Consider the following 16031-nt stretch of genomic DNA (forward strand, 5'->3'; position numbering starts at 1 on the left):
CCACAGGGGGACTCAAGTCGGCGCAGTTCACACTATCGATCAGAGCACTCAATCGGACTCCGATTGGGAAACGCCCGGTCACAGCACGGCCACGCAAACGGACCAAGTAGACGAGAACAACAACTGTCTAGGGTCCTTAAAAGTCACTAAGGCCTGGCCACACATAACTTATAGAGAGCGGCTATAACTCCGCATACAATAACGGCCCTTGTAAGGGCCACCAAAAACAACCTAAAAATAATTGTATATAGTGTACAGAATAAACCAACTACTGTTACATCGCCTCGATTATTCACGAGAATCTCGGCAACCTCTGCAAATCCTTCCACGAGCGAATTACGAACACGCCTGAACATAAAGCGCTACATCAATTGTTGATCAATCAAATTGTTGATATCAATTTGTTGACAATTGATCGTTTCGGGATTTTGACAAAATTTTTGCCTCAAATTAAAAAGGAATACAGATTTAAGTTAGAATTTGAAGTCAATCGTATGTCGAGAAAAAATCGGCATCTCAGATTAAAAATAATAATGTATGTTATCATTTTTTTCATCAAAAAACATTTACAGAAACTTTTTTTCAATTATTGATGGCATCCCATTTCTGATTTTGATTGCAGCACCGACGAGAGCTACAAGTCCTTTGTTGGATGAAGTCGCTATTACGCTTCAGGATGTCACAACACAAGAGTCTTTTCTTAAAAAATGCATCGTAGATGGAAATGCCTATTCTCACAGTCAAACGGTAATGACCGATATGATATATTATGTGATGCGCAATAGAGATAAAATTGTTGAATTTTTTGCTATAGTAGATAAAGAATAACAAAAAAAATGACGATAATTTCTATGAAAATTTTTACTGAGAATAATAACAAAATTATATTATATTTATACATAAAAAATATTTAATGTATAAAGAATAAATAATTAAAGAAAGAAACGAATGCACGTATGCATGTACAAAGTATGAAAAAATACAAAATTTTAATAAAATTGCTAAATAGAGGATCTGTTTTCAATGATATTGAGTTTGACATATATTGTCAAGATCATGATCCTGAGTGATCTTTAAAATGTTCTAGTCACTCATTGTTTGTTAAAAACAATTAAATGATATGATGAGAACAAGTATTAAATGCAATAGTTTGAATTTTTCCCAGCATGAGTTATTAATATTATATATAATATCCCTCTAAAAAAAAAGAACCTTACAAAGTTAAAAAATATGCGCAGTACATAAAGAAGATTCCACTGCGTATGCAACAAAACGTTTAATAAAAAAATATCCCTAAAAATAATTTACAAAAATCTTCTTAAAAAACATAATTTTCCTAAAAAAAAAGAAAATAAAATACTAAAGAGAATTTTTCTCTAAAAAATAGAAAATCAAAATTAAATCTTAAATATTAAGAAAAATCTTTCTTTTTAAAAATAAGTTTAAGCCTGTAAAAAATCAAAACTAAATATGAAATCAATAATTTAGCCAAGTACTTTAAAGCAACTGATGGGGATTTGTAATTTGAAATATTTGTCACGAATTCAATCTTGCATTATATATTATAAATTCTCTCGACAAAATTAAAATGATTTTCAAAATAAGTTCAATACTTTGTATGATATATAAAAATATACTATTATGCTCCAAATAAATATTTTGTACAATATATGAAACAACACTATTATATTGCGGTTTATTACAAATAGTAAGTCTATTAACTAATAAAACTATTTAGTCCTTACTGCAATAATGTCGATTACATTAATTACTAATTCTGAATTTAAAAGTGCCTTATAAATAATTAGTCGATTTGTTTTGAGATAATAAGTTTTATCAAGTAAACCCGGAACTAGAGAAATTAAGAAAAGTTACATATAAAAATATGATCCTGGGCGCATTATAATATGTTTACATATTTTTATTATTAATAAATATTTAATTTTGAAATTAATTATAAGCTTCACCAAGTAAGCTCGGAAATAAAAGTCATCGAAAATCAAAATAATTTTTTAAAAACTTTGCGTGCTCAGATCGCATCATAATATTCATATTTTTATCTAAGATATTAGATTTTATACCCCCGAAGGGGTAGTTTTTAAAAAAATTGTTATTATATGTTAAATTAGTCTTTCTACAAGTCTTATCTAACGGTACAGATTTTATATTTTTGTGGTACATCGTTTCTGAGATATTAGATTTTAGAGGTGGGTTTTGAAAATTGTTATTATTATAGGACAAATTATTATAGGAAAATTGTTATTATTATAGAACAAAATTAGCCTTTGTAGGAATCTTAATTAAGGGCGTAAGTCCTGTATTTTTGCGACGCATCATTTTTAAATCATATTAGAATTCACCTTTAAGGAGTGGTTTTTAAAAATTATTACTATAAGTGTTGGTTTTTTGAAATTGTTATTATATGACAAATTATTCTTTTTAGAAATTTTATTTAATGATATAAATTCCATATCTTTGCGCACTGTTTCTGAGATATTAAATTTCACCGAAGGGATGGTTTTATAAATTGTTACTATACGATAAATGGATAAATTAATCTCTCACGCTTATACACACACATATCACACATATGTACGCACATACAAACATAGGATTTTGTCTCTTAAAACGTTTTACACATCGAAGCGAATAATCATATTGCATCGTGTGTGAACGCCGCTTGAGAGATAAACTTGCTTTACGTGCGAGCGTATGTACGTGAGTTTGAACCTGACAATTCGGTAGGAGAAAAATGAAAAATGTCACAATTTTGATATTCGATAGTAATTTCTTAGGATTGACTGCACCAATCTTATTCAAACTGATTGCAATTGAAAGTTTATATTCGTATTATAGCTGCTTATTGCAAAATACATTTTTTTTCTTACGAACAACTATGTGTTAAAGACAATTTTACTTTACACCAATTGATTTTTTTTATTATTTTGTACATAAAAGTATTAAGATAAAATCATCGAAAAATGAATATTTTAAGTTACCTCAAAACCTACTCACCCTGTATATACATATATATATATATATATATATATATATATATATGTATATACTCACCCTGTATATACATATATATATATATATATATATATATATATATATATATATATATATATGTATATACAGGGTGAGTAGGTTTTATATATATATATATATATATATATATATACACACACTCGTCAACAAAATTATCGCTCAGGTAATTTCATGTCAAATTTTCGCATAACTTCAAATAAGTATAACTCCGACAAAAATGGTCGTATTTGAAAAATTTTTTTTTCATTTTCAAGCTTAAAGCCTTTATTTTGAAAATCATTTATCAGATTTAGAATTTATCCTCCCCCCCTTTCGTCATCTCCTCAAAAGTAAGGATATGTTACGTCTCCAAAAAATTGCATACTTTGACGCATTCCACGGGGTGGAATAAATTTTTTTCGCAAATTTCATGATAATCATCGTAAAATATGGACTTTTATGTGTGAATTAAAAAAAGAAATTTTTTTGTACGATTTTTTTTCGCGGAGTTAGGACATATCAAAGTTACCTATACATTTTTGTTCATTTACCGCCAGCACTAGCGTTACCCGATACCCCCTAACCACGAGGAGGTTGCTGGTCGGATTTGGCACTGCGTGCGTGCGTGCGTGCGTGAGTGCGTGAGTGAGTGAGTGCGTGAGTGCGCGAGTGAGTGCGCGAGTGAGTGCGCGAGTGAGTGAGTGCGTGAGTGAGGGAGTGAGTGAGGGAGTGAGTGAGTGAGGGAGTGAGGGAGTGAGGGAGTGAGTGAGTGAGGGAGTGAGTGAGGGAGTGAGGGAGTGAAGGAGTGAGGGAGTGAGTGAGTGAGGGAGTGAGGGAGTGAGTGAGGGAGTAAGTGAGGGAGTGAGTGAGGGAGTGAGTGAGGGAGTGAGTGAGGGAGTGAGTGAGGGAGTGAGGGAGGGAGGGAGTGAGGGAGTGAGTGAGGGAGTGAGTGAGGGAGAGTGAGGGAGAGTGAGTGAGTGAGGGAGTGAGGGAGTGAGGGAGTGAGTGTGTGAGTGAGTGAGTGAGTGAGTGAGTGAGTGAGTGAGTGAGGGAGGGAGGGAGGGAGGGAGGAAGGGAGTGAGGGATGGAGGGAGGGAGGGAGTGAGGGATGTGGGAGGGAGGAGGGAGGGAAGGAGGGAGGGAGTGACAGCAGAGATAAGGACCCTACGGTTCGTCAATCCCGTAGCATTTTTTGACTCCAAACACACACACACAGCAGAGAGGGTGAAGAAAAGTCGTACAAAAAAATTTTTTTTTAATTCACACATAAAAGTCCATATTTTACGATGATTATCATGAAATTTGCGAAAAAAATTTATTCCACCCCGTGGAATGCGTCAAAGTATGCAATTTTTTGGAGACGTAACACGTCCTTACTTTTGAGGAGATGATGAGAAAGGGAGGAGGATAAATTCTAAATCTGACAAATGATTTTCAAAATAGAGGCTTCAAGCTTGAAAATGAAACAAAAATTTTTCAAATACGACCATTTTTGACGGAGTTATACTTATATGAACTTATGCAGATATTTGACATGAAATTATCTATGCGATAATTTTGTTGACGAGTGTATATATAGACAAAAGCTGTATGGTTTCAAGGGGGACAGTGAAGGTTACCTCCAACTTTTTAAATGGAACACCCCATATACTTTTGCATATTCTTGTAGCACATCTCGAGAGCATTCCAAAACACTATAATTAAGTTAGTTTTCATTACGTACTTTCCGAAGCTTGAAATCATTTCTTAATTTTATATAAGCCGTAAAATATCTTGTAAAATATTCATTTTTCGATTATCTTACCTTAATGCTTTTATGTACAAAATAATGAGAGGAATCAATTGGTTTAAAGAAAACACATAATTGTTTCGAAAAAAAAATGTAATTGTTAATTACAAATTACATATTTTTTCTTAAAAACAACTATGTTTTTTCTTTACACCAATTGATTTCTCTCATTATTTTGTACATAAAAGTATTAAGGTAAAATGATCAAAAAATGAATATTTTACAAGATATTTTACGGTTTATGTAAAATTAAGAAATGATTTCAAGCCTCATAACTCGGAAAGTACTTAATGGAAACTAACTTAATTATAGTGTTTTGGGAAGCTCCCGAGATGAGCTACAAGAATATGTAATAAAAAATAGGGGGTTCCATTTAAAAAAATTAAGTTGACCTTCAAATGACCACTAAATTCGACTTCTAGGTCAAAGTCACTATCAGATGTCCTTCTCGAAATCCTACAACTTTTGTTTGAAACATTTTTTCGTATCTTTTAGACTTTATGAGATATTTCGATGGCAAAGTTAAAATGGAACACCCTGTATATGTCAAAACCTTACTTTAACTCCAATTAATTATTAAAAATTGTTCATATATGTTATATATATTATATGATGTATATATGTATATACAGGGTGTTCGGAAATTCAATCGACAAATTTTCAGAGATTGTCGGGGCACCATAAGAATCATTTTTTACAAATGAACCTGGGGTCGGAAACGTGTCATTACATCGCTACGGCATACGGAGTGTTCGAAAGAGTCGGGACCTCGAAATATCACAAAAAATAGAAGTTTTACAAAAAATTGTTTCAAACAAAAGTTGTAGGGTGTAAAAAGGTCTATTTACTGGCGCCATGTGTTTGACCTTGGATGGCGTCGTCAAGGTCACGAGAAGGCCACCTTGAATTTTTGAAATGGAACCCTCCACTTTTTATTGCATATTCTAGTAGCCCTTCTCGAGACCTTTTCAAAGCACTAATTTTACCAACTTTAAGTAAGCCGTTTCGAAGTTATTGAAGTTATAAAGTTTTTCCTGATAAGTCGACGACTGTAGCTATCGTATTATTATCCGCGAATGAAGGTAGAAGTGGTAAATGATGGTGGACCTACTTTTATAACTAATCGATGCGTATGATATTTTGGGCCATTTTTTATTACACATTCGAGCAAATAAAAACCTTCATTTTTGTGTAGACTTGAGTTTGTACTCCAAACAGTACTGTTGTGCACTGTTGTTAAAGCACGTGTCCGATTGAAATCATCATCTAGAAAATAAAGTATTTTATTTCTGATTTCTGATATTATTTCTTTCTGACCAAATGCGACATGGAGCGATACTCTTGGAACGAATATGACATGATTGCTGTTTATGGAGAGGCCCATTATCGCGGGCAAGCAGCAAGGATCTATCAATCGATAACTTCGAAACGGCTTACTTAAAGTTGGTAAAATTAGTGCTTTGAAAAGGTCTTGAGAAGGGCTACAAGAATATGCAATAAAAAGTGGAGGGTTCCATTTCAAAAATTCAAGGTGGCCTTGTCGTGACCTTGGCGACGCCATCCAAGGTCAAACACATGGCGCCAGTAAATAGACCTTTTTACACTCTACAACTTTTGTTTGAAACAATTTTTTGTAAAACTTCTATTTTTTGTGATATTTCGAGGTCCTGACTCTTTCGAACACTCCGTATGCCGTAGCGATGTAATGACACGTTTTCGACCCCAGGTTCATTTGCAAAAAATGATTCTTATGGTGCCCCCGACAATCTCTGAAAATTTGTCGATTGAATTTCCGAACACCCTGTATATATACATACACACATATATATATATATACACATATATATATATATATATATATATAATTAATATATATATAATAATATATATATATAATTGTGTGTGTGTGTGTGTGTGTGTGTGTGTGTATACACACACACACACAATTATATGTGTGGAATAATTATATACATTTAAATATGATTATATATGTAGTAATCTTTTTCTGCATAGCCAATTATGGAAACATAGAAATTTATATACTTACCCACGTCAATTATGTTTGTAAAAAAAGATTGTTTACATATGTAATTATATATGAATAAATATAATTATTATCTATTATATAATTATATATAAACGTATTAGAAGAAATTTATTTCTCTTTCTTGCATTATATAATTATATATAAACGTATTAGAACAAATTTATTTCTCTTTCTTGCATTCTGCGATACTTTTATAATCTTTAATCACTTTATCACTTCTCTTTTTTATTATTCGATAAAATTCTTATAATATCTTATATGTATGCATACATATAATTTTGTCTCCTAAAGCAGTATTTGCATACTCATGCGAATATATTAACGTGAATACATGAACGCTGCAAACGCGCCTTGAGGGCGTTTGACAAAATTGCTTTGTATATGTGCATGCGAGTATATGTACGTGAGTCTGAACCTCACAATGGCTGCGTTCAGCAGAAAAAGCTGCTTTGCAAGTGTTGTAAAATTCGTGAATCTGAAAATGTTCTTAATTTTGGATAAATCTAAGCAAAGCAGGTTTTTCTATTGAACGCAATCAATGGAGATGGAGAAGAAAAATATCGCAATTCTGATATACGATTATCATTTCTCAAGAGATTCACCTATCTTATTTGGACCGATCGCAATCGAAAGCTTGTATTTACATTATACAGGATGAGGAAAAAATATGGAAACCCCTAAATTTGTCGAAAACTATGCATTTTAGAAATAAATGTTTTAGACGAAAATTGTAGCGTTTCCAGTAATGCATTACATAGCAACATCAGTATAACCTTGAAGAGTGTTGTCAAGGTCACGTGAAGGTCGCTTTCAATTTTTCAAATGGAATCCCCTATTTTTCATTATATATTCTTATAGCTTACTTCGAGAGCTTTTCAAAAAACCATGACAAAGTATTTTTTCATTAAGTACTTTCCGAGTTATGAGGCTTGAAATCGTTTCTTAATTTTACATAAACCGTAAAATATCTTTATAAAATATTCATTTTTCGATGTTTCCTTAATACTTTTATGTACAAAATAATGAGAAAAATCAATTGGTGTAAGGAAAACACATAGTTATTTTTAAGAAAAAATATGTAATTGTTAATTGCAAATTACATATTTTTTCTTCGATTATTAAAGTAAGATAATCGAAGAATGAATATTTTACTAGATATTTTATGGTTTATGTAAAACGAAATTATTTCAAGCCTCATAACTCAAAAAATACTCAATGAAAAAATACTTTATTATGGTGTTTTGAAAACCTTTCGAGATAAGCTATAAAAAAATGTAATGAAAAATAGAAGGTTCCATGTAAAAAATTGAAGGTTGATCTTCACGTGACCTTGACAACACTCTTCAAGGTTATACTACTAATGTTGCTATGTAATGCATTACTTGAAACCCTATAACTTTTGTCTAAAACATTTGTTTCTAAAATTAAAAGTGCCATTAGATTTTTTATTATGACTTTAATTTTTAAAATATCTTAATTGAAAGTTTGCGGGAAATTCCGTAATCCTAATCGAAAGTTTACGGGAAATTCCGATAAGCTACTTGGCAGCATCGTGATCTCTACACATTAACAAAATTATTAACAAGCTCAAGAAAATGTTTATGTACTTGAGATCGCGATGCTAGTATATGCTGAGTACGTTACTTGATAGATGATGTTAGAGTAAATGAGAGTAGAGGGAGAGTGGGATAGAAAATAGTAAAAAAAAGAAAAAAAGAGTAAGAAAATGTATATTTTGGAGTGTCTGTTCAAATTTTTATAAATTTGCTACTTTGAGTGCAATTTTCACTATTTTCCAATCAGCTTGAAATTAACGTTTGATAATAATTCAACGTACCAAAAAATATAAGAAAACATCTATAAGAAAGATTCTATCGCCACGAAACAAAATCAGGTTATTTTACCTAGATTTTTTCATCGTTCCTTGTCGTTTGTAGTTGTGTAATTATACATACGTGTGTGTGTATTCTTGTATGGTATATAATAATGAAAAAAATGTAAAAAGAAAATAGAAAAACATATAAAGTTATTTTGTATATTTCCATATTTACATACAAGACGTGCACGCACATAGTACAACGCTATGTGTATGTATTTGTAACTGTGGATTTTATCAATTTTTATTTAAAAATTCTTAAAAATTCAGTTTGGTAAAACTGCATATTAGCGACGACTTCACCAATTTCGATGACCTTGAAATATGTTGTCAAGGACATGTCCTTGATTAACTTGCAAAAAGTTTTAGCTGTCGCTCATTGTTTATTACAAGTTATTTACAAAATAAGTTCAATTGTCCCGCGATCTTATTTTGGGTAAATCTGCATAAATTGCATTCTCAGTGAGAGATTAGATGTAGAATGAATTTCCCTTTACCTTGCAAAGTGCATGCGTATAGATACAGTGAATTTCGTTTCCTCTACAGGGAAGCTTCACTTCCGGAAAATATAACCTAACTCAAACCTATTTCTGTTTTAAACCAGATTTGTTGGGGCGAAACCCATTGTATCCATGTATGTACTTTACAAAATAAAGGAAAGTTCATCTTGTTGAGAGTTTGCAGATTTACCCAAAATAAGTTCAATAGTCTCCCATGGGTTTACAACTTTTTACATGAAACAAGGTTTCCTTCATACCGTTCGCGCTCTCTGTTTTCAGTGCAAACCTATACAATCTATTATTGTATAATTTCATGGTAATTATGCATAAAAAGGGCCCACCTTCGTACAAATGTATTATTAACGTATGTTGTGAAGATGTTATCCTTGATTAACATTCTGAAGATTTTAGCGGTCGTTCTTTATTCAAAAGTTATTAACAAATAAATGTGAGAAATATTGACATAAAGGTTTTATTTTATTTGTTCACCGATTTGCTTTACTTTTAAATATGTTATAGGGGAGATTTTCCCGAGTAATTACGTATATACAGGGTGATTCAAAATAACCTAATTGTCCTTAAAATGACACATTCTTGAGTCAATTCTAAGACGATTTTTCCTTTGGCAAAATTTCGTCTGACGCTTAGTTTTTGAATTATTAAAAGAAGTAATTAACTTATGACGGGTCGGATACAAGAGGCAGGCAAGGGTGGCGCGATTCACCGTCAGACGCGGGTGCTTATGCGGGGTGCCTGCTGCGATCACCTGATCGCTACAGACATACACATGCGAGTACATACATTCCCATTCTCTCTCTCTCTCTCTCTCTCTCTCTCTCTCTCATATGCTTACTCACTTTAAGTCATTATTATTCTTACTTAAATTATTATTTACTTTTTATTATTATACATTTTCGCTTTAATTATTATTATTATTTTAAATTGTACTGGTTTTTTTTGTTTTTTTTACGAGAGAGGGGAAAATGCATTTTATGCATACTCATCGGACGGTCCGGTGAGTTATGTGGGACTCGAGTACCAAGTCGAATTACCAACTCGGTACTCCCTACCCACTAAAAACCCCTCTCTTTCGCGAATTTTCTCTAACACTGTTTATTTGACATCCCGAAATCTGTTTTCACACAACACTAAAGAATAGTTATTATTACCTTGTTCGATGTATTGCTGTAATTCCTTGAGAAATGAATTTTCCGATAGATCGTACTTTCACTCAAATTGAACGTAGATATCACGGACAGAGATCCACACTAAATATCTAAAGGACAGAGATCCACACTAAATAATTAATCGAAAGTTCTTTTTTCTTTTATAAACTGTATTCTTTTATAAACTTCAATATAATCACATTCATTCACTCACTCGATAAGACGAGAAATTTACCAATGACTCTATCACTAATCACTATCAATCACTGTCGAATAATCACTGTTGGCAATTAAAAACCACTCGATTAAAGAAAGACACGCGCACATACGTTATTACACGACGCGACGACGCGACAACGCGACGATATTTACCCGGCGAACAGTTTTTGGTTATGGTTGGTTACGATAGGTTAAGGTACTAACAGCGCTGTCGAACGTGAACATGTGTTTGATTGAAGACGCGACAATTTAGCATATAATATTATTATCATATGATACTTATACATCGTATATTTGTTTTAAAATTAATTAGAATAAATGAATGTTTAATATTAATAATACTATTTAATAATAATAAATAAATATTTAATATTAATAATAATATTTAAGAATATTTAATAATAATATTTAGTATTAATAATAAATAATGTGTAGTATTAATAAAAAATATTTAACATTAATAGTGAAAGTATTAAACATTTATTTATTCTAATTAATTTTAAAACAAATATACGATGTATAAATATCATATGATAATAATATTATACGCTAAATTGTCGCGTCTTCAATCAAACACATGTTCACGTTCGACAGCGCTGTTAGTACCTTAACCTACCGTAACCTACCATAACCAAAAACTGCTTGCTGTCGCCGGGTAAATATCGTCGCGTTGTCGCGTCGTCACGTCGTGTAATAACGTATGTGCGCGTCTTTCTTTAATCGAGTGGTTTTTAATTGCCAACAGTGATTATTCGACAGTGATTGATAGTGATTAGTGATAGAGTCATTGGAATATCTCTCGTCTTATCGAGTGAGTGAATGAATGTGATTATGTTGAAGTTTATAAAAGAATACAGTTTATAAAAGAAAAAAGAACTTTCGATTAATTATTTAGTGTGGATCTCTGTCCTTTAGAACGTGATATCTACGTTCAATTTGAGTGAAAGTACGATCTATCGGAAAAATCATTTCTCAAGGAATTACAGCAATACATCGAACAATGTAATAATAACTATTCTTTAGTGTTGTGTGAAAACAGATTTCGGGATGTCAAATAAACAGTATTAGAGAAAATTCGCGAAAGAGAGGGGTTTTTAGTGGGTAGGGAATACCGAGTTGGTAATTCGACTTGGTACTCGAGTCCCACATAACTCACCGGACCGTCCGGTGAGTATGCATAAAATGCATTTTCCCCTCTCGTAAAAAAAAAAAAAACCAGTACAATTTAAAATAATAATAATAATTAAAGCGAAAATGTATAATAATAAAAAGTAAATAATAATTTAAGTAAGAATAATAATGACTTAAAGTGAGTAAGCAAACGAGAGAGAGAGAGTGAGGGAGGGAGAGAGAGAGGCAGAGAGAGAGAGAGAGAGAGAATGAGAATGTATGGATTCGCATGTGTATGTCTGTAGCGATCAGGTGATCGCAGCAGGCGCCTCGCGTAAGCACCCGCGTCTGATGGTGAATCGCGCCACCCTTGCCTGCCTCTTGTATCCGACCCGTCATAAGTTAATTATTTCTTTAATAATTCAAAAACTAAACGTCGGATGAAATTTTGCCAAAGGAAAAATCGTCTTAGAATTGACTCAAGAATGTGTCATTTTAAGGACAATTAGGTTATTTTGAATCACCCTGTATATATATAAGGGACGGACTCAAATAGTTTAAAGAGATATAGGCTGAAAAAGAGTAAAAATAATAAATACAAAAATAAGGTAAACCTTCGGAAAACCTACTTATATGAAATAATGGGTAAGAATACCCAATTTCTACGTATTTTTACCTCTTGAACACGAATATGAAACTTAAAAATAGCAGTCGAACTCGCAAGTCGAAGAAAAACGCAAAAAACGGTAAATTAAAGGTAAATAAAAAAAGGTAAACAATTTAAATTTATACAGAATTGAATACAATTAAAAAATCACAAATGTATGTGTACACACACATACACACACACACGCGGGGGTGTAAGGGGGACTTTCAGCCCCCCCCTCCCGTAACCATCCCGCCGGTAGGGAACGCATTGCGAAGAGTTCAATCACAATGGATATATGCTGTAAGTTGTAAAGCGAGGTCCACCTTGCCTACCGGTGGGGTGGTTGCGGGAGAGGGGGCCGAAGGCCCCCCCTTGCACCACCCGCGCGCGCGCGCGTGCGTGTGTGTGTGTGTGTGTGTGTGTGTATACACATACATTTGTGATATTTTTTAATTGTATTAAATTATATTAAATTCTATATAAATTTAAATTGTATTAAATGTATTTAAAATTATTATTTTTTCATATAACAGCTAAAATAGTAGGTTTATGATAAAAATGCATATAATTTTTTTTGTAGAGTTTTTCAGCGACTTTATTTTTTGCTTAAAATTTTTTTTCTCAAATCAATATTTTCGGAGATAAAAAGCATTAAAATTGTGAAATTCTTTTATTAATAACTTTTTAATAAGCAAAAACCGCCGGCTAAAACCTTCAGAATAATAATTAGAGATATGACTTTGACAACATATGTCAATGACACATTTGTGCGAAGGTGGGCCCTTTTTATGCATAATTACCATATAATCTTTTGAACGTCACTCAGGTCCTTCATAACAAATGTCAAGATCATCAAAATTTGTGAGGTCGTCGCTAATATGCAGTTTTACCTTCAGTTTTTGTTCTGATTTTTTTGCTTAACTTTTTTATTTCAGATACCATCTTACGACACGAATTCGCATTGCCTATGTGTCGTCGGTGAAGTTTACTGTTGGTGGCAGAATTATAATCCAACTAGCGCTTCATTGCTTGGTTTATCTTCCTTGCGATCGACCACGATGGAGAGCAATTACACTTCATCTCTACAAATGAATACGGACATTATGGATGACTTGGAAGCTTCCGTAAATTCTGATTCATCGATTGACCAACAAGGACATGTAGAAATTAATGCTACCTTATCAATTACGTCTCCTGCATCGATCACTTGTCTCGTTATGGGTATTAATTAATGTTTTTCATTAATATTTTAATAGTTCTCTTAATATTTATATTAATCGATACACACACACATATGTATATGTATGTATATACAGGGTATCCCATTTTAACTTTCACACTCGAATATCTCGAAACCATGGTGGTTTCGGTGAAAATGTTTTAAACAAAAGTTGTATGGTTTTAAGGGGGCCATAAGATGGTGTCATTGGTTTTACCTTCAAAAGTCGTTTGAAGGTCACGTGAAGGTCACTTTCAATTTTTTAAATGGAACCTCCTATTTTTTATTACTTATTCTTGTAGCTCATCTCGAGAGCTTTCCAAAATACTATAATAAAGTATTTCTTCATTGAGTGCTTTTCGAGTTATGAGACTTGAAATAATTTCTTAATTTTACATAAACCATAAAATATCTAGTAAAATATTCATTTTTCGATTATCTTATCTTAACACTTTTATGTACAAAATAATGAGAGGAATCAATTGGTATAAAGAAAAAACAGTTATTTTTAAGAAAAAATATGTAATTTGCAAATAACAATTCCATATTTTGTCTTAAAAACAACTGTATGTTTTCTTTACACCAATTGATTACTCTCATTATTTTGTACATAAAAGTATTAAGGTAATCGTAATTAAGATAATCGAAAAATGAATATTTTACAAGATATTTTACGGTTTATGTAAAATTAAGAAACAATTTCAAGCCTCATAACTCGAAAAGTACTCAATGAAAAAATACTTTATTATAGTGTTTTGGAAAGCTCTTGAGGCAAGCTACAAGAATATGTAAAAGTATATGGGGTGTCCAGTTTAAAAAGTTGGAGGTGACCTTCACCTGACCTTCAGGTGACTCTTCAAGGTCAAACTAATGGCACCATCTTATGTCCCCCTCGAAAGCATACAACTTTTGTTTGAAACATTTTTTCGAATTTTCATTATTTTCCGAAATATTTGCCTGGGGAAATTAAAATGAAACACCCTGTATATATATATACAGGAGACCATTTAAGTAAGGCCATTTAAGTAAGACCTAAATATTTCTTCAAATTGTGATGACAAAAAATATTTTTTACATAATGTGAATGGTATTGAAGGACCAAATTTTCGGCAAAATATTCGATAAAAATATTTTTTTTGCAGTTATTTTTTTCAGAGTTTTAAAAGATCGATTTTTTTTGCATACAATTATATATTTTTTGATTGCATCATGTAGCTAATTAAATAATACGTTCAGACATGTATAATAACATGATCTTGAAATGAACTTGATTTTCAAAAATAAAATTTACAAAGGCTTAAGATTTTAGAATTAAATAATACTAACAAATTACTTTGTTACATTGTAATTATTAATTCTATATTTTACAAGAGCAGTCGGGAGAGGCCGCGCTAGGTGTGTTCGACGTGTATACATGAATGTGTGTATGTATGCGCGTATGTTTTTAAATTTATCGCGGCGTCTCCCGACTGCTCTTGTAAAATATAGAATTAATAATAATTACAATGTAACAAAGTAATTTGTTAGTATTATTAAATTCTAAAATCTTAAGCCTTTGTAAATTATATTACGCTAAATATGTGAAAAGAGTCAATTCAAATAAGAATAAATTGAAATAATAATAATTACTTCTCATATACAGGGTGATTCAAAATAACCTAATTGTCCTTAAAATGACACATTCTTGAGTCAATTCTAAGACGATTTTTCCTTTGGCAAAATTTCGTCCGACGCTTAGTTTTTGAATTATTAAAAGAAGTAATTAACTTATGACGGGTCGGATACAAGAGGCAGGCAAGGGTGGCGCGATTCACCATCAGACGCGAGTGCTTACGCGGGGCGCCTGCTGCGATTACCTGATCGCTACAGACATACACATGCGAATACATACATTCCCATTCTCTCTCTCTCTCTGCCTCTCTCTCTCCCTCCCTCACTCTCTCTCTCTCTCTCTCTCTCTCTCATTTGCTTACTCACTTTAAGTCATTATTATTCTTACTTAAATTATTATTTACTTTTTATTATTATACATTTTCGCTTTAATTACTGTTATTATTTTAAATTGTACTGGTTTTTTTTTTTTTTTACGAGAGAGGGGAAAATGCATTTTATGCATACTCACCGGACGGTCCGGTGAGTTATGTGGGACTCAAGTACTAAGTCGAATTACCAACTCGGTACTCCCTACCCACTAAAAACCCCTCTCTTTCGCGAATTTTCTCTAATACTTTATTTGACATCCCGAAATCTGTTTTCACATAACACTAAAGAATAGTTATTATTACCTTGTTCGATGTATTGCTGTAATTCCTTGAGAAATGAATTTTATTTATTCTAATTAATTTTAAAACAAATATACGATGTATAAATATCATATGATAATAATATTATACGCTAAATTGTCGCGTCTTCAATCAAACACATGT

General features: G+C 32.2%; 1 protein-coding gene across 2 annotated transcripts in view; it reads left to right on the forward strand.

Annotated features, from left to right (window-relative positions):
- Positions 1-16031, forward strand: part of LOC145962956 (uncharacterized) — a 176882-nt gene that overhangs the window by 132004 nt on the left and 28847 nt on the right. For both annotated transcript variants that reach the window (XM_083084480.1, XM_083084482.1), the window contains exons 2-3: positions 623-747; positions 13322-13607. In XM_083084480.1, the coding sequence (XP_082940606.1) occupies positions 623-747; positions 13322-13607 (411 nt within the window). The remainder of the gene's footprint in view (positions 1-622; positions 748-13321; positions 13608-16031) is intronic.

The sequence above is a fragment of the Camponotus vicinus genome, unplaced genomic scaffold (genome assembly GCF_025532165.1).
Source record: "Camponotus vicinus isolate PSW18456_S1 unplaced genomic scaffold, iyCamVici1.0 SCAF_12, whole genome shotgun sequence".
In the NCBI taxonomy this organism is placed as follows: domain Eukaryota; kingdom Metazoa; phylum Arthropoda; class Insecta; order Hymenoptera; family Formicidae; genus Camponotus; species Camponotus vicinus.